Source organism: Miscanthus floridulus, chromosome 6, assembly GCF_019320115.1.
Source record: "Miscanthus floridulus cultivar M001 chromosome 6, ASM1932011v1, whole genome shotgun sequence".
Classification (NCBI taxonomy): domain Eukaryota; kingdom Viridiplantae; phylum Streptophyta; class Magnoliopsida; order Poales; family Poaceae; genus Miscanthus; species Miscanthus floridulus.
Genome location: NC_089585.1, coordinates 114,443,531 through 114,464,585, shown reverse-complemented (window position 1 = coordinate 114,464,585; position 21,055 = coordinate 114,443,531). Strand labels below are relative to the sequence as shown.

Below are 21,055 nucleotides of genomic sequence, written 5' to 3'. Positions count from 1 at the left end.
TGATTATTGACGCATCGTATTGTTGACGCGGTTGGGCCAGATGGTGGGCTTAGTCCAAACCACCCTTGTCTCGCCTTAGAATGAATCCCCCAGTTGCGTAGAAAAAAAAAATCCATCTAACCTCCTTGAACTATCGGCCTAGTCTAATCCTACAGTAAAAATAGTAAAAATAGATATCCTTACTACCTTCCGCATTCTTAATTATAAAAATGTATGTCCTTACTACCTTTTGCACTCTTAATTGTAAAAATAGATATCCTTGCTACCTCAACTACTCTCTCTCTCCTTGAATAAATCAACTTCTAGAGTTGTTCGAAGTTAATTTTATAGGAAAAGGACTAATGTCTATGACATAAATCTATGACATAAAATTAGTTAGTTAGATAGAACATGAAACTTTAATTTTATATGAAAAAGACTAATGTGTGTGACAAACTTCTAAACTAATGTTTGTTTCTATGTGTGTGTGCTATGTTGTGGTGGACAAACCATGTACACTCTCTGTGCGTTGATTTTCCTCTTAGGCTTATTTGGATGTTGTCGGATTGATTGGAGGTTGGATTTGGTTCAAGTTTCACTCCAATCCACATCGACGCATGTAAATTGATGTGTTAAAACAAGGCCTCAAATGGAGCATTTCACTTCTTGTTTCCCAGAGCTTTGGGCGACAAGTAATTGGGCAGTACAGATTACAGAACCAATTGCACCTGACTCTTGTAGTGGAATAAAACCATTCTACGGTCTACCGCGGTTCGAGCTCCGAAACCGTGACGCTGTTCTCGGAAACAGGTCCGATCGCAGAACGACGCCCATAGCTCGCTGCATTTCCGCGGGCAGCACGCCGCGCTGAGGCGCCGCTTATGGATATGGACCCGGAGCAGAACGCCGGTCTGGACGGCGTTTGCTGGATCGCCGACCGTCCGTCCAGCATCAGGACGACCTCCGACGCGTCTGGCCTGGACCTGGGGTCCTTCTGCACACACAGGAGCCCGATCTGCACGCAGGCGAGCGCCTCGGTCCTGGCGTACTGCCCGCCCAGCGACGCGTCCACGGTCTCCGCGACGGATCCGCGCCTCCACTTCTCCCAGACCTGCAGCAGAAAGATGGTATAAGCACGTTGACCATCGAGGAAGCTTTGGTTTGGTCTGACGTGACGACGTGACGTGGCGGCAGGTGCTCACGTAGCTCAGCAGATTCCTGTTGCTGCCATCTTCAACCGACGGGCTGCTGTTCCTTTGGCCGGTCACGATCTCGAGGACGATGACCCCGAAGCTGAACATGTCGGATTTGGTCGAGACGTGCCCGTAGTACGCGTACTCCGGGGACATGTACCCGCTGCATGCATGCATCAAGAGGTGCACACGTGTGTGCGTGTCGTGCTGAGTTGTAGCTACTGGAGCTTCGTTAACGAGATGGAGCTAGCTGCAATGGCCTGCTACGAGAGGATACTCACAGGGTTCCAACAGGTCGTTTGGTCACCTCTCTGGACTCGTCTCCCCAGAACGCTCTGGCGAGTCCGAAATCCGAGATCTTGGGAGTCATGTCGGAACCCAGCAGGACGTTGCTGGGCTTGAGGTCCCGGTGGATGATCCGCAGCCGGGACTCCTCGTGGAGGTACAGCAGGCCGGGCGCGATCCCGCTGATGATCGTGTATCTCTTGCTCCAGTCCAGAGCTTGCTGCTGCCGTCTCCCTGCATCACACAGAGAAGGACCCCAGTGGGATGGATCCATAGTTCAGTGGGATAGCTAGGTCCTATTTAGTTCACCCCAAATCCAAACTTTGGCACTATGCAAAAAGAAGATTCCCCGTCACATCAAACTTGCGGTACATGCATGGAGTACTAAATATTGACGAAATCAAAAACTAATTGCACAGTTTGATTGTACTTTGCGAGACGAACGTTTTGAGGCTAATTAGTCAACGTTTGGACAATTATTACCAAATACAAACGAAATGCTACAGTAGATACTGTAGCTACGGCGGCGCCGATTCTGGCCTCAACTAAACAAGGCCCTAGCTGCCTAGCTTCAGCTTCAGCTTCAACTTCAACTTGTGTGCAGACTGCAGAGCAGAGCAGTGCAGTGCAGACTGCAGAGGACCGCGCGCCTACCGAAAAGGATGGTGTCCAGGCTCCGATTTGGCAGGTACTCGTACACGATCAGCTTCTCCGTTTCCTCCAGGCAAACCCCAAGAAGCTGGACCAGGTTCCTGTGTGTCAGCTTGGCGGCGAGAATGAGCTCGTTTTTCAGCTCGTGGAAGCCTTGAGAGGAGCCCTTGGAGAGCCTTTTTACTGCAACGGCTTGTCCATCCTGAAGCCTGCCCTGCGAACTTGCAAGAGGTGCAAACTTTAGACTTTGGTTGAGAGTTAAAGTGGAGTTAGACGGTCCTGTCTCTGAATTTTAGAACGGGACGGCTCTATTTTTTGTTTGGTTGATAAGAGACATGATCGACCCATTTTATGTTTGGTTGAAGTGATAAATAAGAATAGAATAGATGGTGCATTTGACACCGTTAGCTACTGTTTAATATAAACAAGATTGTACTGTTATAGGAATGGGATGGATTGGCTATTGTTTGCTATTTTAGAATTTTTGTGCTAATTACTATGCATTTTAGAATTTTTAGCCTATTTCTTGTATAAAAGAGAAGGATAACAGAAAAAGGACCATTTTTTACCGGGGACCCTGGGGTTCTAAGGAACTAAACTGCAGCCTAAAGATATTGTGCAGAAACAGAGGCGCAGGGGCAGTCTCGATTTGGCCGGGGGATATGGTCACCGACGGGGCGTGGGGAGTGGAGCCACGGCCCAGCGGCGGCAGGCCGCGACCCCAGGTGGCCTTGACCTGGCCGGAGGCGGCCCATGGCCTGCTGGCCATGGCAACAGGCGGCGGCGCGGGAGATGCTCCGACATCACGCTGCCTCGCTCGCGCAGCTCGCCGTCGACTCTCCGCCTTGCCTGCACGATTTCGTCTCCGTCTCCTCGCTCGCAACGTCGTCAATCGGGGACGACCCCGTCCGTCCCCTCGATTTGGAGGGACGGGAGTCACATGAATATACTTGGGATATTCCTGAAAGGGACCGTCCCATCCTCCATCGACTCCCAACCAAAGAGCACAAAAGAGGGATCATACCACCCCATCTCAACCCGTGCTACCAACCAAACACTACTTTACTTGTCAGGCATCAATCAGAAAAATGCTGAAGGGCGTACAAACTCAAAATTGCTGATTTCAGACTGACAGTACCTTGAAAACTTCTCCAAAACCTCCCTCTCCCAGCTTGTTTTCCGCAGCAAAGTTACCGGTTGCCACCCTCAGCACCGGCAGGGTGAATTTCTCCGGGTGAACGTAGGTTGCGCTGCGGTCATCCTTGGCCCTCCCCCTGGGCGGGGCCCGGGAGTATGGCACATCCGGTGGACGACTTCTCCTCTCGTTTACACCTCTTCTCCTTCGCAAGTAAACACCAGTAGTACACACGAACGCGAGGAGTATGGTTCCAAGTGGAACGACGACAGCAAGGATGATGGTGTTTCTTGGTCTCCCCGTTCCTGCATGTTTGCCGGCGATCAGGACCAGCATTAATGATGGGTGCAGCGCAGTCAGACACATCAGTCAATGCCCACAGCTTGACGCGAACGCGACGCGGGGAGAGGTACGCGTGACTGGGTCGCCATTCGCCGAGGAGCAACGTGGTGAACTGCGGCACACATGTACTGACACGGAAAGGTTTGACATGCGTGACTGGGTCAGCTACGACCGCTCATGCTGTTTTGTCGCATCATCGGACGGGGCCGTGGCGGTTCTGACGGGCAATGGACAGAAAGTCAAGAGTCAACACATCCAGAGTTCACACACTCACCGCTTGTTTCCCCAGCGGGCGTCGGCGACGGCGGTTCAGCAGCTGAAGGCGGCGCGTCGAGCGCCAGGTCGTAGTAGGTGTACACCTGGATCCGCAGGAAGCAGTTGTAGGCCAGCACGACGCCTCCCTGATTCCCCTTGCAGCACGGCAGCTGCGGTACCGAGGCCTGCAGGCAACGGTGGCAGTCCGCCGCCGTGATGTCCCTCATGCACTGCACCATCCCGTACATGGTACCGTTGGGATCGTCGCTGGCGTACTGCGCCTCCCCGGTTGCGAAGAACTGCCTCGCCGTCGTCCCTGCCTCGCCGCCGCCGCCACCCACGCCCACCGCGCGCGCCACCAGGTTCCTCATCAGCGCGCCGTACGCCTTCAAGTAGGCGGCCGGTTCGGCTACCAGGCGCGTGTCGTAGAGGAGCATGCGGAAGTCGTCCTCGCGGGGGGTCGAGGCGTTGGTGTCGGCGTAGGCGACGTAGACGTCCAGCCACACGGCGGCGCGGCGGCTGCTGGGGCAGCTCCCACCGAGGGTGCGCACGGCCTCCTGCAGGTCCGCGAGGCACCGGGGAGGCTGGAAGTCCCCACGGCAGAGGCCCCGGACGAAGGCGCGGTCGCGGCCGGCCCCGAGGGAGAGGGACGCGAACCCCGTGGGCGCCGCGGCGCGCGGGAGTGCGCTCAGGAGCGTGAGCAGGTTCGCGCGGAACGGCGCGTTGCTGCTGCTGCCGTTGGCGGGCGGCGATAGTGGTGAGGGGGAAGTGGAGGACGAAGGAGGAGGCGACGGCGAGGCGTCGCCGCAGTCCACCCATGCGGCCACCTGCAAGACGGCGGCGCCTGCGGTGAGGAGGACGAGGAGGCGGAGAAGAGATGGCGTGGCCATGGTGGTTGAGCTCTGCAACAAGTACTGTGGGAGAGTTTTACTTCATCTCAGCGTGCTTGGGGAGATCACGAGGGGAAAAAATTTCCCTGCAGCGCGTCCGTAGACTCCATCAGCTACATACATATCCTCAGCGTGCGACGCGTGGACGCTCACGAGGGACGGATGCTCGGCTTGGCTTCGTCGACTCTTCGGCTGGTAGGCTGTGTTCGGCTTACCTCATATTTAATTTGTTCAGTTTTTTTAATTAGAATAGTATTTTTTTTCATAACAATTTAGTCAGAACAGTATTTTTTTTAGTCAGTTTCAGCTGCCAGCCGAACGGGGCCTTAACGTACTTCAGCTATTAGCAGAGATGTTCCCACGAGGAAACGGGAACCTGGAACTAGAACCAGAACTTGGGGTGTTACTTCCGGAACGACGTTTCTGGGTCAAAGAACGTGGCCATGTTCCATATTTTTGGCTACTAAGCTTCGGTTCCTCCCATGCTACGTTGAGCTTGGCAGTCGGCTTGGGTAGTGTTTAGTTGACGAAATTTTTTGAAAAATGATACTGTAGCACTTTTGTTGTTATTTGACAATTAGTGTCCAATCATAGTCTAATTAGGCTTAAAAGATTCGTCTCGTAAATTTCGTCTAAACTGTGTAATTAGTTTTATTTTTTATTTATATTTAATGCTTCATGCATGCGTCTAAAGGTTCGAGGTGACGGAGAATCTTGAAAAATTTTGCAAAATTTTGAGAACTAAACAGGCACTTGGCTCCATCCTAAGTAATCTCGGTTCCTTGGTCCACGTCAGCTTGCTCATCACACACGTCACGATTAGATCTTGCCAACCGCCGGTGCTAGACCTTGTGCCACCATCTCCATGGACGACGCAGCCGGCATGACAGGAGGAGGCCAGGAAGGTGCTAGTCCTTGCGCCGTCGTCTCCATGGACGACGCAGCCGGCATGACACGAGGAGGTCAGGAAGGTGCTAGTACTTGCGCCGCCATCTTCGTGGATGACGCAGCCGGCATGATAGTAGAAGGAGGTCAGGAAGAGAATTTGTCACCATCCCATGATAACACAGTCGTCCTCGTCCATGGTTTCTCCCTCTGCTGTAGCGCACAACATGGCCGGAGAACAGTTGCTCTCACTCGCGCAAAGATGATGACGGCGCGATCAAAGCTGTTCGTGGAGTCAACTGAGAGCAGATAATGCAGGTATGGTCATCATTTGGTCTTCGATCTTCCTCTTCTATCTTTTGTGTAGTTTCATCATGTATAAATGTGTGCATGTTACTGTACAGAACACTGCTGTAGCTATCGACAATAACACTCATGTTTATATGACAACGCACTCCGTCATGTAGTACATGAAGAAGTGGTAGACAGAGTACCAGATAAGGTAACGCTCTTTTTTGTTCTCTGAATAGGATGAATAAAATTATAAATACACTGTGGCAATATAGCTTTAATTCTCATTCGATTGCACAACAGGTGGTTGATTAAAGTTGGAATAATTCCTGAAGTTGGTATGACTTTTGAATTAGAGGTCAAAACCTATGAGATGTATAATGCCTATGCCGATACTGTTGGGTTCAGTATAAGAAAGAGCCAGACAAGGCGTCGAGGAGATGGTAGTATATGTCAAAAATATATTGTTTGTATAGTAGCCAAGGACATGGAGAAAATCAGACATCAAAGGACAATACAAGGACATGTTGTAATGTACGTGTTCAGTTTAGTGTCAGCAGAGAGCGAGGGGACTTGGGAAGTGCAAAATATTGTACTTTTGATAAGCCAATAACACTAAAGAACGGTGTCTCACGGCAAAATTTGTCTTTATTCTATTGATGAGTGATAACCTGCTATGATCATGTGATTCCTGGGAAAAGCTTTTGCTTATGAACTAATTTGTCTTTAGTACCCGTGAATTTAGAACTTAGACGTCATTTCTTAAATTTATGTACATGTACATTTATGAAAAATTGAGAAGCAGGCACTTGATGTAATACTTCTTTACATGCGTAAATTTGTATTACTTGCTAGAATACTTGATGCAATACTTCTATGCGTAGCATTGCATCTTCATTTTTAACATTTCCACTTCTCAAGGGATCGCCGCAATAAATTGCTAACTTTTTGACATGTAGGTTGACATTATAAGGCACTTGATGAGGACATGACACCATCGGATACGACCATTGATTATAAGGTGAGCTCGTTCCTACATTTGCATAGTGATTTTTGATACAATTCACTTGGTTCCACATGTACATGTCATTATTTGCTTGTAGGAATAAATGTGTCTCAAAGTGTAAGTCCATCAAAGTTGAACTTTCAATTCATCAGCGGCCCGACAATACTCCATTGGCAAGGCCATAACTTCTCCATCCGGAGTGCGATCGAGGTCAATGAGCACTTAATGGAAAGCTTGTTTGATAAGCTTTCAAATAGATCTGGTCCCACCACAATATCACGTCGGCAAGGCCTTCAAATCATCAAGATATTATGTCTCTATTTCTGCCAGGAGCTACATCATCGTCATGGGCTTGTTATTCATCCTTGGGACCCTGGCCCAAGTGGGAGCATGCCCCAAGGAGATGGAGAACTCACCAAGGAAGCTCTTGGACATCCTCCTCCTTGGCCACCTCCTTAGGAGGCCAGCAAGGACGTCCAAGCCAAGCCGGAGGCCCAGTCCAACTCGAATTCGAGTCTGCCTCGGCCTTCAAGACCAGTCTGCAATAAAATGGATGCACATGACGCATTCAAACTTTGTTTTCGATGATCCACATATGGATGGAAAGATAATTTCATAATCTAACCAACGGCTTTGGTTTGAGGCCCAAATTCCACCGGAGTCATTTGTTTTGGTCGAAACAAATCAACGCCCATAATATGTCAGGTGCTGCGCCATCGCTTTTGGTTCGTTGGTTCGTGTATCGTCTTTGAGCCCGTTAGGGGGGCGTCTAGGGGGAGCGACGACCCTTAGACCTTATATTCAGCTATCGCTGCCATCGTGAGGGTTTGGGTTTTGCTTTAGATCAATCTGTCATTGAGCAATCATCGTTATCGGTTTACAAGACCCCAACTTCGAGTGCTTAATCATTCATCTGCAATTGTCACTTCAATTGAGTTGCATTTTATCTTGTTCTTGCTTGTGTTCTTCGATTCGCAGCAGAGATTAGCCTTTTTGGTGAGGTCAACTGGATTGTGACACGGTTGATAACCAGAGAAGACGTGGTGCTAAAGTTGCAGGGTTCGGGTCTTTGTGATCTGAAGCCAGATCGGTGTGTCGCTTTTCGCCCAAATCGATAGTTATTTTGAACCTGACGGAAGATCAGGAACCACGTCCCCATTAACATTGGTTTGAGGTGTGCTAACTCGCAAGATGAAGGTGGAGAATGGCAATGTTGAGTCTGGAAATGGTAAGAGTTGATGCATGGACTTCATACCAGCATGCATGATGAATGGACTTGTAACATTCTTATGGATATGTTTGTAAGACAATACCATGGTTGGGATCCATAATAAATTTCTTATATGCATGTTATCGTGTGTTAATTAATTTAGTGACTAGAATCTTAAAGTTTATTGGTTAGGGCAATCATTTTTTTTTGTTGGCAATATGCATTTCCTTGGGGTTGGTCTCCAAGAAAATAACAATTACCTTGACGGTTAATAATAGATAAGGAAATCCATAATTTTTTTGAGGTGAAGGCAGCCAATGAAACAAAGATTATCTTAGTGGTCTAGAATTCTTTGGAGATTACTAGCCCACAAGGAAAATAAAATATTTGACGATTGGAACATTACTTTGACATATTGATAAAATTAGTCATCGCCTTAGTTTTTTTTGCGGACAGCCTCCACGAAAATAATTCTTGAGGGCCAAAACCGCAAATGAAGTGGATTTCCCTATTACTCTTGCCTTGGCAGATTTTGTTTGGCGACTCTTGGACAGATTTATTCCCTTGCCGATTTTGGGTATGTCCTTGGCGAGTTTCGTCCCTTAAAGTAATTCAGGTTTATGGTAGTGGTCGGCCGACAGTGCCCCCCCTTTCCCCGCCTCCAAGTCTTTTCTGAATTCAGGTATACAACTTGTGGAATTCATTAGATTAAATCCCTAGAGATATGATGTTTATTAAGTTAAATATGGAAGCCATATTTTTATACTATATTGGTAGTCGGATTAGTAAGTTAAGGACTGTCAACAAGCTCTCTCGTACTTAGATCTTTGCTCGTCCCAAGTAGAGGATATGAATTAAGGACAAAGGATTGAGCAAAAACTAATGTGGGGGTTGTAGTGCCTGCGATGCTTGACTTTGGCGATTGAGTGATGGAACAACTCGAATGACGATATGACTCGCCTCCTTTTTTCAATTTTTGCTCGTAGTAGTTGATAAATTTTCAAAAAGAAAATCCTAGCTCATCATGCTCCTCAAATGGTACTCTCTTATCTCTCAAGCGATTTATGTATGTCCCCACCAGGACCAATGGCCTTTCTCTTTCCCGACAAACTATAGGATTATGTGGGGCTCAAGTAGAGATAAAAGAAGGCATAACCTATGGCATATATGGTCCTAGTGAAGGTCATGACACTTCTCAAGCCGATCACTGGAAGTATGGATATATGATGGAGAGATATATAATGTATTCACATTGAATGTATGTGATTCATCATACCAAAGCAATGTGGTTAGGCAGAATATGGTCTTGAATGAAACTTCTTATTTGATGGATCCATGCTTAGAAATCTCATTTAAACTCTTGAGGTCACGGAGCTATATATATTATTTATTTTTTCTATATTAAGACATTCATGTGTCCATTTTTTCTTTTTCTTTTTTACTTGGACCTTTATGTGTCTAACATTTTTTATAGCTCCATGTCTCCATATTATCAGGAATTTGAGGAGGATTCACAAAATGATGAATGGAGTATTTATTTTGAAAGACTAATTGCTAGATAGGATAAGTGAAACGAATATGGATTTAGGTTAGTGGAGGAATGTCTGATAAAGAGCATGCTTAAATTCAATGAGAACTTTGTCATAATCAGACATAGAATAGGCTAGCAATCAAAGGCAAACATGAAGGAGATAGATTGATTTTTGTAGTACACTACTTCATAAGGTCTCCAAATTTGACTAAACTCAAAACAACAAAAGGTGGCATATGTAGAGGTTTCATCGTGCAGAGCATTTGGCTCTAGGACATATAAACCATTGAGGAGAAGTAAATTTAAGGGTTTTAACATTTTGCTCAAAATAAAAATATCTAAGCAACACTTAATCAAGAGGGGATGAAATACTTATATCTTTCCATATCTCATCTCACAACAACTTAATCAACATCTTCCTATTTGAGAATTGTCCCACAAGAATCAAGAACCAATCAACAATAAAACCTATGCAAGCCAACCATGTGAGAAACAAGGGATTTGTTCGGCTGGACTAAAAAACACTGTTCATGCTGAAAACACTATTCGTGCTGGTTTGTCGTGAGAGAAAAACTTTGTCCCGGCTGGAAAAAACAAGCTGGTTTATTGCTCAGCCGAACAAGCTCTCGTTACATCATAATTAAATTGATGAAATTCTAAGGACCAACTTCAGATTAAGTTACACATTTTTTCTCGAGGAATGAAGCCAGCATAATGGTTATCTCAAATCACTCCTTATATATACTATGGGATTTAAATTGATCACAATTACAACATCGTCTTAGGCCAAATAGGGCTGTTTACACAAGTCTAAGTAGGGCTAACAAACTAAACATACAGCATATTCCTGCCAGGCTGCCACGAGACAGGCTAGCCCGGGCCAGGCCATGGTTCTAACTGGGGGGGGGGGGGGGGGGGGGAACTGCTGGATCCAACGGACAGAAATGCTTCGACTGCTACATCCGACGGATACGAATTCGCGTGACGGCAACCAGAGAAACAAACAAGCGTACATTAGCTTTTTTTTCCCAATCCAATTCCAATCCCAAAAAACGAGGGTCAAATCCTCCTTCCGGGTATTTGCCTCGCTCGGCTCCCCAGGGTCCAGCAGCGGGCAGCAACAGCCTTCGTCCTCCTCTCCGGGCCGCGGCCTCTTCCTCGTGTCCGACGCCGCCCTGCTCTCTTCTCTTCTGCTGATGATGGAACTGGATCCTCGCCTCTACGAGAACGTCGTACGTTCACTCTCCACGCGCTGCCTTCTTCGGTCGAGGGTGCAATTATTTTGTTTTCCTTAATTAGGCAGACGCCCTCATTATATAGGGATTAGATTTGTTCTTCTTGGCGTGGGAATTTATTGTCCTCTGTGTTCATCTGCTGTATATGAGGGTGAATGGGTTACTTGATTATGTTTCGGAGCTACGGGTTACCTTGGTTTTTTTAGTGTTTGGACTTGTGGATGCGCTCGTGTTAGGGTTTCCAAATTAGATTGGGAGTTCTTCAGTAGCTGGCTTCCAGTGGGAAAAGATAGGTATTGTCGTTGCGTGGTTTTGTAATGAAGAGAAGTTTGAAGCTTTGTCATTGAGGTAGGTTGTGACTTGGGATCCACCAGCAGAGTCTTAAGGGGCAATTCTGGCTCATGGCATGGGGGCGGCAAGCTCAGTTGGTGTTTAGTGGGTAACTATATTGGGAGCAATGCTGCAGGCAACCCAATTGTTGGACAATGTAGCGCAAATAGCTGAACCACTTCACAAATCTTGTTCTTTTTTAAGGAAGGAGTGGAGTTAGGTCAATTGTTATTCCTTTGTGGCAAAGAAGACAAAAGAGCCTAATCACCAAGGCTGATGAGCCATATCATATTACTAGTATTTTTTTTCCCCACAATCAACAAATCTATATGGCATCCGAAGCTGGCCAAACACCTGTGCCAAATGTCTTATCTGAATTGTGTTGCTGGCCTAAAATTGAGCATTGGTCCATGTCACCTGCTCATGGATGTCCTTGCATTTGTTTATCTTTTCCAGCACCATAAGATGATTCATCCACACCACCTTTTCCCAAGCTGTCACCGTACTAGTTTGCATTACCTCAAAGTCACTACCACTTTCATCCTATGTCACTCAACGTGTGGCTCATATGGGCATATGACTCTGCCCTTAGTGTTGGTCCAACCATGTATATTTATGGCATAGCCATGCTCTACGCCAACTGTACCAACAGCTTCATGTTCTACCCTTTGTCGTCCTTTTCAATTAAGGGGATTAATTATTACTGCCTTTTGCTGGATAACTGGATTAATGCAAACTGTACCATCGTCTTTGTTAAGCTGTAGTATGCTATTGACATAAATTTCTCCCTGCTGCAGTCTGTCAGCGACAACGATGTCCGAAACATAGTTCTATCTTATCTTATGCACAACTGTTTTAAAGAGACAGCAGAGACATTCCTATCTAGCACTGGGTTGAAGTTACCTGTCGACTATACGGTGGATGTGGATAAGCGTAAAGGTATTTATTTACAGGTCAATACTGAATCTTTTCCACATTATGTTTTGGGGTGCGCTTTACTTGTCATATTGCATCTTGAAAACTATAAAACTGAAAAAGAAACTAAAGGCCAACTTACTAAACTAACATGAACGTGGAAAAAAAGAGGAAAGAAAAGAAAATTACGAACATTCCATCCAAAGCTAAAACTAGAAGTGAACCCATTATTAAGTGTGAATGCTCATTTCATCTTTGAAGAGGTACACCAGCAGTTAAAGGAGGGTCTAATCCTATAAAAAAATCGGAGCATTTCTTTTAGATCTTCATATTCCTTTGTACCCTTCTGTTTATGGTTTTGAAGTTAATGGTAGATGTTTAGTAGTATTATGATCACTTGTATGTGTGCTTGGAAGAAAAAATATTATCACTTCACTACGGTTATTATTGTCAAACAGTAATTCATCCAATTGAAATGATCTTGCCTAATTAACAACTGGAGCCATCTCCATTCAATATAGGATTATAGTTTACCGATATTCATTGCATTTTATCACTGACGCTAGTGATTGGATCTGATCTGTTGCACACCTGTGCAAAATGCCAGTTCTGTTCAAATTTTACCAGAATAATAGAACTGTATTGAACGAACAAAAGTGGTTTATAAATTTTAATCTTTTGCTAATGTTCATTCAATAGGTAAGGTTGTCCTGTGTTCCTTGCAAAGACCTGAGTAATGGGTGATTCATACATATAATATTCTTGCATTTTTTTTCAATTTTTCCTGGCCATTTTTTTTATCTCAGCATATAATTAACTGCTTTTTTTGAAACTTTAAAATTAATTGGCAAATCGTGACATAATGCTTCCTTGCACTGTCTGCGCTGCTCGAGGATTCGTTCACGCCAGGCCATGCCAAGCTGTTATAGAGGGGAGTAAATGATGGCGCAAGGTGAGACTCGGTACATGATCGTGTCAGAGATACCGGAAGCACCATTTTCTGCTTGGAGGAAACCAAGGCTTCATGGGAGGATGTCTGGGCGTTTGGCTGTTGTTCACCATGGGAAGCCGGAGCTGCTTTTCGCTGCTTGTGATTAGCTCGGCAATGAGGACACGTGGTGGGCGTCGTTTGGTTTGGTGTGTTACCTCTGTGTGTTAGTCGTCAGGGCAATCGTGTTCTGGTGCTGTGGGTATTTCCTGTGTTCTAATCTGTGCCTCTGTAAGGTTTTCAGGCCTAGTTTCCCTTATAAACTAGGCCAATTCTATTCTTCTTAATTGAAAGGCAGAGCTCCTGCCATTACTTTCAAAAAGGATATTATATGCAATAGCTGTGATTCAAATGGATATTTGATGTCTTCCATTTAATTCATCGTAGGTCATGAATGCATAAAATCACAAAAGTTTGAAAATTGAGTATTTATATCCCCAGTTATCTGATGATGGCATTGTTTGTTTCTAATAGCCTTGATTTCCTTTCAGCAATTTTTAATTTTGTGCTAGAAGGGAATGCCCTTAAGGCCATAGAGCTGACAGAAGAAATGGCACCTAACTTGCTAGAGAATGATATGGATCTACATTTTGATCTTCTAAGTCTCCACTTCATTGAGCTAGTTCGTTCCAGAAAATGGTGAGTTTGCGAAATTTAATTAGGAGGGAAAGCTGTTTTTACATTCTTTTATTAACCTGGCTATTTTGGCTGACAGCACAGAAGCTCTTGAGTTTGGCCAGAAAAAATTGACATCATTTGGGAAGGTTCCCAAGTATGTTGAGAAACTAGAGGTACTTTTCCCTTAAACCTACGTGTCTTAGGACCCTTCTGCCAGTTAAAACGAATTTTATTTTAACATAGAAGACCAATGGATTGATTACTTGTTTCAGATGTTTAATTGCTACTATTATTATAGAAGGATATTAAAATCCATGTTTTCATTGTATAGGACTTTATGGCCCTCCTGGCTTATGAAGAGCCTGAGAAGTCACCTATGTTTCATCTACTAAGCTCAGAGCACAGGCAGAATGTTGCAGATAGCTTGAATCGGGCTGTCCTTGGTATGCTATAGATATCATGTTTAGCTCTTGCCATCATAAGTTATTTCCCATGATCTGATTTATCTTCCTCTATGATTAACGATAGCACATGCTAATCTTCCGGCATATTCATCGTTGGAGAGAGTGGTGCAGCAAGCGACTGTGGTTAGACAATACCTACAGCAGGAAGTTGGCAAGGTAAACATTGCAAAGTACTTGTCAGCAAATCGTTCAGTATCATATCTTGTAAGTTTTCACTTGTAGTTTGTGCTCATTGTGTAATGTCCTCTGGTGATCTATATGATGTTCAATGAGAGGGCTGCTTACATATCTTTTTGTTCTCAGAAGTTCTCCCTGCTCACCAGTCCACTTGAATTCAAAATTTAGTTTTGGTATTCTACATCTTGCTGCATACATGACATTTGGAACTCTTCGAGCAGGATTCTTACCCACCATTTTCTTTGAAGGCCTTTCTGAGCAAGTAAAAGCGCAAATGGTCAATTCTTCAGAAAGGGTACCACCTCTGCAGGCCATTAGGCACATGTACCCTTACGGAGTGCATAAACGATGAAGCAGTTTATACAATTCACAGAAACGTGTTCTTGGCACCACTTATACAGTTGCAATGGTGTGGTACTTTGAAAGGAGGATACTGTATGTGGTCTGCTTCCTTGATTTACATTCTGTTTCACGTGTCTCTCTGCCTTAGACATGGCAAAAGCATGTACATATGACCTGTTGAGCTATTCTGTGCTTTCGTTCTGTGAGCTCAGTTCGATTCGGTTTGCTGTGTGGTATGGGTTGTAATTGGTCTACCGCATGTCCGCATATGCAGGCTGTGCAGAGGCTAAGGGTAGTCCGAACTCTGAATGGATGCGTTTGTAACGGTTATTCGGTCGATGGTATTTGCGATGAAAGCAGTAAAGCTGTGGATCTTAAACGAACTACAAACATGCATCAATTCACATACTACTCTGATACTACATCCTTTCCAAATTCTAAATTATAGCTCACTTTGGCTTTATTCTAAGTTAAATTTATTTTAACTTTTATCATATTTATACATAAATTTTCAAACATCTTGAAGATCAAATTAGTTTTATTCAATTCTTCATCAAATATATGTTAACAAAGTATTTATTTAACTTGTAGATGTTGATAAAAAAAACATTTAGGGCCCTGTTTGGATCTTTGGAATTAAATTCATTCTAATAATTATAATTTAGACATAGATTATTAAGCTAATATAGTTGTATATGAAATATATTTGTATATTTATTGTTAGGACATACAAGAATGTTGCATTTCTATTGTAGGAAAATTGAGTTGAAGAGTGTGCTATAAGTTGAAGAGTAAATTATAACATAGTGATCTATAGAATCCATTTTCATCTCCCACTCTATGAATTTGAGATAGGCTTATCTGTGAGCTTGGAAAAGTTATGTAATGTCAAATTTCAAGCCAAATAGCCTAATCCATTAAGTAGATTTCAATTTCTCCAAAATAAGAGATCCAAACAGCCCCTTAGAGAAATTTGAATCAAAGTCAACTCTAATTTGCAACTGGGAATCAAAGTCAACTATAGTTTGGAACTGGGAGAGTAGCGCTCAATAGACATTGGAGATTGGACACTCGCTAGTCGCTAATAACATCATTAGTGTGGCCTTGCTGGCAGTGAAGCCTGATTCAAGCTTCGATCATATGGCCTACGAATATCCTTTTTCATCGACTTTTCCAAAACTATATTTGAAATGTTTGTTAAATTTGGAATCTGTAGTGATAATAAATACTAAAAATTCCAAAACAAATTCCCCTCATCTCGAATGATCCCTTAACCTTTCTGTACTGCCTTGCTCACCATTTTCAGTGTATTTAAAACCCGAATTTCGAAAAGAGAACTACATGTTGGGGGAAACAGAATAAAGGGGTGCGGCGGGCTGCTTTGGCTGTGCGTCGCGAACGTGAACGCCAGGACAGCACTGATGCAAAGTTGGTGGTAAAAGTGAGATCTGACTATCTGAGAGCGAGCGGTGGCAAACAGATTGCCACTTGTGACGGCGGCAGTGAATGAACCCAAGAGATTTCAGCGATCACCGATGTCAGCGAATCGAGTTCTTCGGTAGCTTTCAGGTTTCTTCAACCGTTAGTGCTGCTGCCAGCTTGTGAAATTGTGACGGCTCCGTGTCCGTGCCTGCTCTTTTTCTGGGGACTCTGTTCTGCGTGTTCCTCTATAAATAGACGGATGACTTGTTCCTGGTCTTCCTGGTAAGCTCATCATCAGCCATCACTACGAACCACTTGGTACAGTGTTAATTCTCTCGGTCAGGTGTTTGGGCTCTGTTTCGACAGCGGCACATGGTACCACCTCCTTCCTGTTTCTTGGACGATTAGACTGTTTTTACCTGTATGCATGTTTTGTTAGCCGTTCATACGCTGAAAACAAGTGAAGGAAGGTCCTTTGATGTAATCTGTTGGTCGGGAAGAGCTTTTGCATATCTGTACTATCTGGATTGCTTAAATTTCGAATGAGTCAATTGGCTATTGCTTATGGGATCAATTTGACATCTTATACAACAACAACGATAAAGCCTTTAAGTCCCAAACAAGTTGGGGTAGGCTAGAGTTGAAACCCAGCAGAAGCCATCAAGGTTCAGGCACGTGAATAGCTATTTTCCAAGCACTCCTATCTAAGATTAAGTCTTTGGACTTTCCAGTCTCCTTTTATTGCCTCAACCCAAGTCAACTTCGGTCTTCCTCTGCCTCTCTTTACGTTACTATCCTGGCTTAGGATTCCATTATGCACCGGTGCCTTTGGAGGTCTCCGTTGGACATGTCCAAAACATCTCAACCGGTGTTGGACAAGCTTTTCTTCAATTGATGATACCCCTAATCTATCACGTATATCATCATTCCGAACTCGATCCCTTCTTGTATGACCGCAAATCCAATGCAACATACGTATTTCCGCGACACTTATCTGTTGAACATGTCGTCTTTTGGTAGACCAACATTCTGCACCATACAACATAGCAGGTCTAATCGCCGTCCTATAAAACTTGCCTTTTAGCTTCTGTGGTACCCTTTTGTCACGTAGGACACCAGATGCTTGGCGTCACTTCATCCACCCTGCTTTGATTCTATGTCTAACATCTTCGTCAACTTGACATCTTATACTTATATATAAAATATGAAAAATCTATCCAAAAGTTTTCTATTGCTCCACCAGACCATAGTTGGCTCGCAATGTTTGGGAGAAGTCAGACCATAGATCTTACATATTTGTTCAACATTGACAAGGCAAGCGTGCTAAAAGCATTCCTGTCCTTTCATCTAATTTTGGTTAGAAGAGTAGCATATATTGATTAGAGTGATCAAGGATGGCACAATATTTTTGCTCTGATGATGCATCATGAGCTGAACATTCTGATTTTAGATACCCCTTATCTTTCGATGCAAATCTCAACGTGTTTGTGTTCAACAGAACTTCAGAGGTTCATCCGGGAAGAATTCAATGACGGTCGGGCCATGGGGAGGTCTAGGAGGAGATCCATGGGACGATGGTGTTAACTCCGCAGTGCGCCAGATCATCATCAGTCATGGTGCGGCCATTGATTCCATACAGTTCGAGTATGACCTGAGAGGAGGCTTAGTCTGGTCAGAGAAGCATGGGACTAGTGGTGGAGGCTCAAAAACTGATCAGGTTCGGTTGACTAGTTTCCTATTACTATTAGGCTGCTGTGATATTTGAAGCCTATACATATAAATAATAGCACTTATTATATATAATATAAGATAAGATGGCAGTACTGTCAAATATCTACTTGCACAAGTTGGTACAGTGAACTCTGTTGTTTGGATATTTGACAGTGATATAAAACATTTGAGGTGCAAACAAGCTGCAATTGATTTTGTGGAAGAGTAGATATGCATTCAGTTTTCTTATGGTGTGCTAATAAAATATACCTTCGTTTTTGTACAGTTAGACAAAACTAATCTTTGATTGGACAGTTCTTGCAATTCGGTCAATAGTTGAGCACACCATGTTAGTTTTACTGAATACTGATACAATGCTACAGTAATGCTACCATTAAAAATGTGTACGTTTCCAACAGGTGAAACTTAATTACCCTGAGGAAGTTCTCACATCTATCAGTGGCTGCTATGGTGCAGTGGGAGCTTCAGTTGTCATAAGATCACTTACCTTTGAGAGCAACTGCTCCAAGTACGGGCCTTTTGGCACCGAGCAAGGGACATCCTTCTCACTCCCGGTGTTCAGCGGCAAAATCGTCGGCTTTCACGGCCGATCTGGAACGTGCCTCCACTCCATAGGCTGCCATATGAACAAAGAGAACACAACTAAGCTGTCAAAAAATGCGCCATCTGCGCTTCGGAGCATCACAAGATCTTATGACAGGAACGGTCACAGGTATGCAGATAGCAGTGCTGGGTATGACATGGTTCTTGCAGTGAAGGACAGAGGTGACAACTACAATGTCCTGACCAGCAGTCTTCCAAAGGAGCAGTATCCTAATCCATCTCAGATGAGCAAGGTATCACCAACAGTGCATTGTTATTAAATTTTTTTTGAAATGGCTCCAATTCCTAGGATATTCATTTTCTAGTTATAGAAATTGTAGCTACAGAAGCCATATTCAGATTGTGAATTTTACACTGCAGATGGTATCGATTCCTAGTTTCTACTCGGATAATGGGACCATGACTATAAGCACTCCAGTGAGATTTGGTCCCTGGGGTGGAAACAGGTGGTACCATATTTGATGATGGAATATACACCGGTGTCCGGCAAATCAATTTAACGCGGGGACTAGGGATATCTTCCATGAAGGTTCTCTATGATCGCAACGGACAGGCCATATGGGGTGACAAGCGTGGAGTCAGTGGGGGTGCTAGACCTGAAAAGGTGATGCAGTTTCAGCATCAGTGTTATTTGGTTCTCAGTTACATATCGACACTAGTGCTAGTACATGATAACATGGTAATTTTGTTTGGCAGGTTGTATTCGATTTTCCATCAGAGATCTTGACTCATATAACCGGTTACTTTGGCTCGACGATGATCATGGGCCCGACGGTGATCAAGTCACTCACATTCCACACAACAAAGAAGAGCCATGGACCATTTGGGGATGAACATGGCACCTTCTTCTCCAGCTGTTTGACTGATGGAAGGATAGTAGGATTTCATGGCAGGGCAGGGTGGTACATCGACAGCATTGGAGTTCATGTTCTGGAAGGGAAGGTGTTGTCACAGAGAGTTGACACAGAACTGACCGATGCAAGCCAGTCTCGACAGTCTGACATGCTTGCACTAGCACGAAGGGAAATCGGAGACGAGGTAACCAATTCCATGAACTGGGGATGCTAATGCAAGCAGTGTGTTAGCACTGATATATGACAAAAAATGTGTTTGGATCTTATTAATTCTGCTGCAGGTTACATACGGTGTGGTGAAAGAACCCATACCAATAGGTCCAGGACCATGGGGTGGGGACGGAGGCAAGCCGTGGGATGATGGCGTCTACACTGGCTGTCAAACAAATCTACATCATGAGAACCGACTTCATCGGGTCTGTTCAGATCGAGTATGACAGGAGTGGGCAGTCCATCTGGTCTACCAAGCATGGAAATGGTGGCCAGATAACACACAGGGTAAGTTCAGTTGTGACTTGTGAGTACTCACACAAGCTCTCCAAATCATGAAGTGCAATTGCAGTGCAGTTTTTTCAGTATTTAACACGTTTATGAAAATGATGTATGGTTTCTCATTAAGCGCACATTGTGCACGCAGATCAAGCTTGACTATCCACACGAGGTCCTGACCTGCATCTACGGGTACTACAACACCTGCGTGGAAGAAGGGCCCAGGGTCTTGAGATCGCTCACCTTCGTCAGCAGCCGAGGGAAGTACGGCCCGTTCGGCGACGAGATCGGGACCTACTTCAGCTCTGCTACGACGGAGGGGAAGGTGGTCGGCTTCCATGGCCGGAGCAGCCTGTACTTGGACGCCATTGGGGTGCACATGCAGCACTGGCTGGGAGACGTGAAAACTACTAGCGATTCCAACTCCAAGTACTACATCTCCAGGTATCTGTTCTGATCCTGGCTGGTGGTTACCCTGTGGTCTGATGCCAACCGAAGGCTGTGGAATTAGTACAGTTTGCAGTGTTTTCTCTGCATGCGGAAAGAAGTTCACTGATGAGCATTTCTGAATGATGAGTAATCATATCATGGTGTATTTATTTTTTATTCTTATTATTACTGGTAGTAGTTTGCTCTTCAGGAGCCATTGTGTGTTGTGTTGGTGATTTGGTGAGTGATTTGTTTGTCTGGTTTGGAGGATTGAGCGTTGTCGGTATCTGGTCACCTTAAACTTGTCAAAGTCTCTGAATTGATACATTGAACACGATCTGTTAAACAGATTTGTGCCATCGCATCTCGGTTGTGTCCCGAGGTACATCTGTCTGTCACGAGACATCGAGTGCGCCATCATTCAGTGCTCCGTATTCAGATTTCAGACAGACCAGCACACGACATGAGGTGTTTGCTGTCAGAACTAGTGCTTGGTTGGTTCTTTCTGCAGATGGCTAGGTTTCGCCCTGTGGCTTGACTCTAGCCGGGGAACATTCAAAGGACTAATGATTCGCGTAGTTGCTGCGGGCTGTGACTCTAGCCGGAGAGATTCAGAGAACCAATTTGTGAAGTGGGCGAGGAACAAACAGGCAGTACATTAACATCCATCCAAGTGTTCAAAGGACTAGTGATTCGCGTAGTTGCTGCGGGCTGTGACTCTAGCCGGAGAGATTCAGAGAACCAATTTGTGAAGTGGGCGAGGAACAAACAGGCAGTACATTAACATCCATCCAAGTGTTCAAAG

General features: G+C 44.7%; 2 protein-coding genes, 1 long non-coding RNA gene and 1 pseudogene across 6 annotated transcripts; 3 read left to right on the top strand and 1 right to left on the bottom strand.

The window, feature by feature from the left end:
• Window positions 1-626: 626 nt before the first annotated feature.
• Window positions 627-4,961, bottom strand: LOC136459143 (cysteine-rich receptor-like protein kinase 34). 2 transcript variants are annotated; one of them, XM_066459040.1, is made up of 6 exons: window positions 3,860-4,961; window positions 3,247-3,548; window positions 2,112-2,322; window positions 1,454-1,691; window positions 1,182-1,335; window positions 627-1,090 (listed from the first exon to the last, which is right to left on the bottom strand). In XM_066459040.1, exons 1-6 carry the CDS (start codon window positions 4,728-4,730, stop codon window positions 743-745), a joined length of 2,124 nt encoding a protein of 707 aa, XP_066315137.1. In that variant the 5' UTR covers window positions 4,731-4,961; the 3' UTR covers window positions 627-742. The 2 variants fall into 2 exon arrangements, with proteins under 2 accessions (XP_066315137.1, XP_066315138.1); XM_066459041.1 differs by having other exon boundaries at window positions 952-1,090; window positions 2,112-2,329.
• A 527-nt stretch (window positions 4,962-5,488) lies between these two features.
• LOC136459142 (uncharacterized) lies at window positions 5,489-6,687 on the top strand. The gene is made up of 3 exons (XR_010760145.1): window positions 5,489-5,933; window positions 6,020-6,117; window positions 6,210-6,687. It is a non-coding gene; the product is annotated as an uncharacterized lncRNA (long non-coding RNA).
• A 4,018-nt stretch (window positions 6,688-10,705) lies between these two features.
• Window positions 10,706-14,942, top strand: LOC136456648 (uncharacterized). 3 transcript variants are annotated; one of them, XM_066456572.1, is made up of 7 exons: window positions 10,706-10,885; window positions 12,016-12,157; window positions 13,613-13,760; window positions 13,837-13,912; window positions 14,071-14,182; window positions 14,268-14,359; window positions 14,629-14,942. In XM_066456572.1, the coding sequence occupies exons 1-7, from the start codon at window positions 10,850-10,852 to the stop codon at window positions 14,644-14,646; spliced, it is 624 nt and encodes a 207-aa protein (XP_066312669.1). In that variant the 5' UTR covers window positions 10,706-10,849; the 3' UTR covers window positions 14,647-14,942. The 3 variants fall into 3 exon arrangements, with proteins under 3 accessions (XP_066312669.1, XP_066312668.1, XP_066312666.1); XM_066456571.1 differs by having other exon boundaries at window positions 14,602-14,942; XM_066456569.1 differs by lacking the exon at window positions 14,629-14,942 and adding an exon at window positions 14,507-14,615 and having other exon boundaries at window positions 14,268-14,407.
• A 1,442-nt stretch (window positions 14,943-16,384) lies between these two features.
• On the top strand, window positions 16,385-20,597 carry LOC136459140 (jacalin-related lectin 3-like; annotated as a pseudogene).
• Window positions 20,598-21,055: the final 458 nt, after the last annotated feature.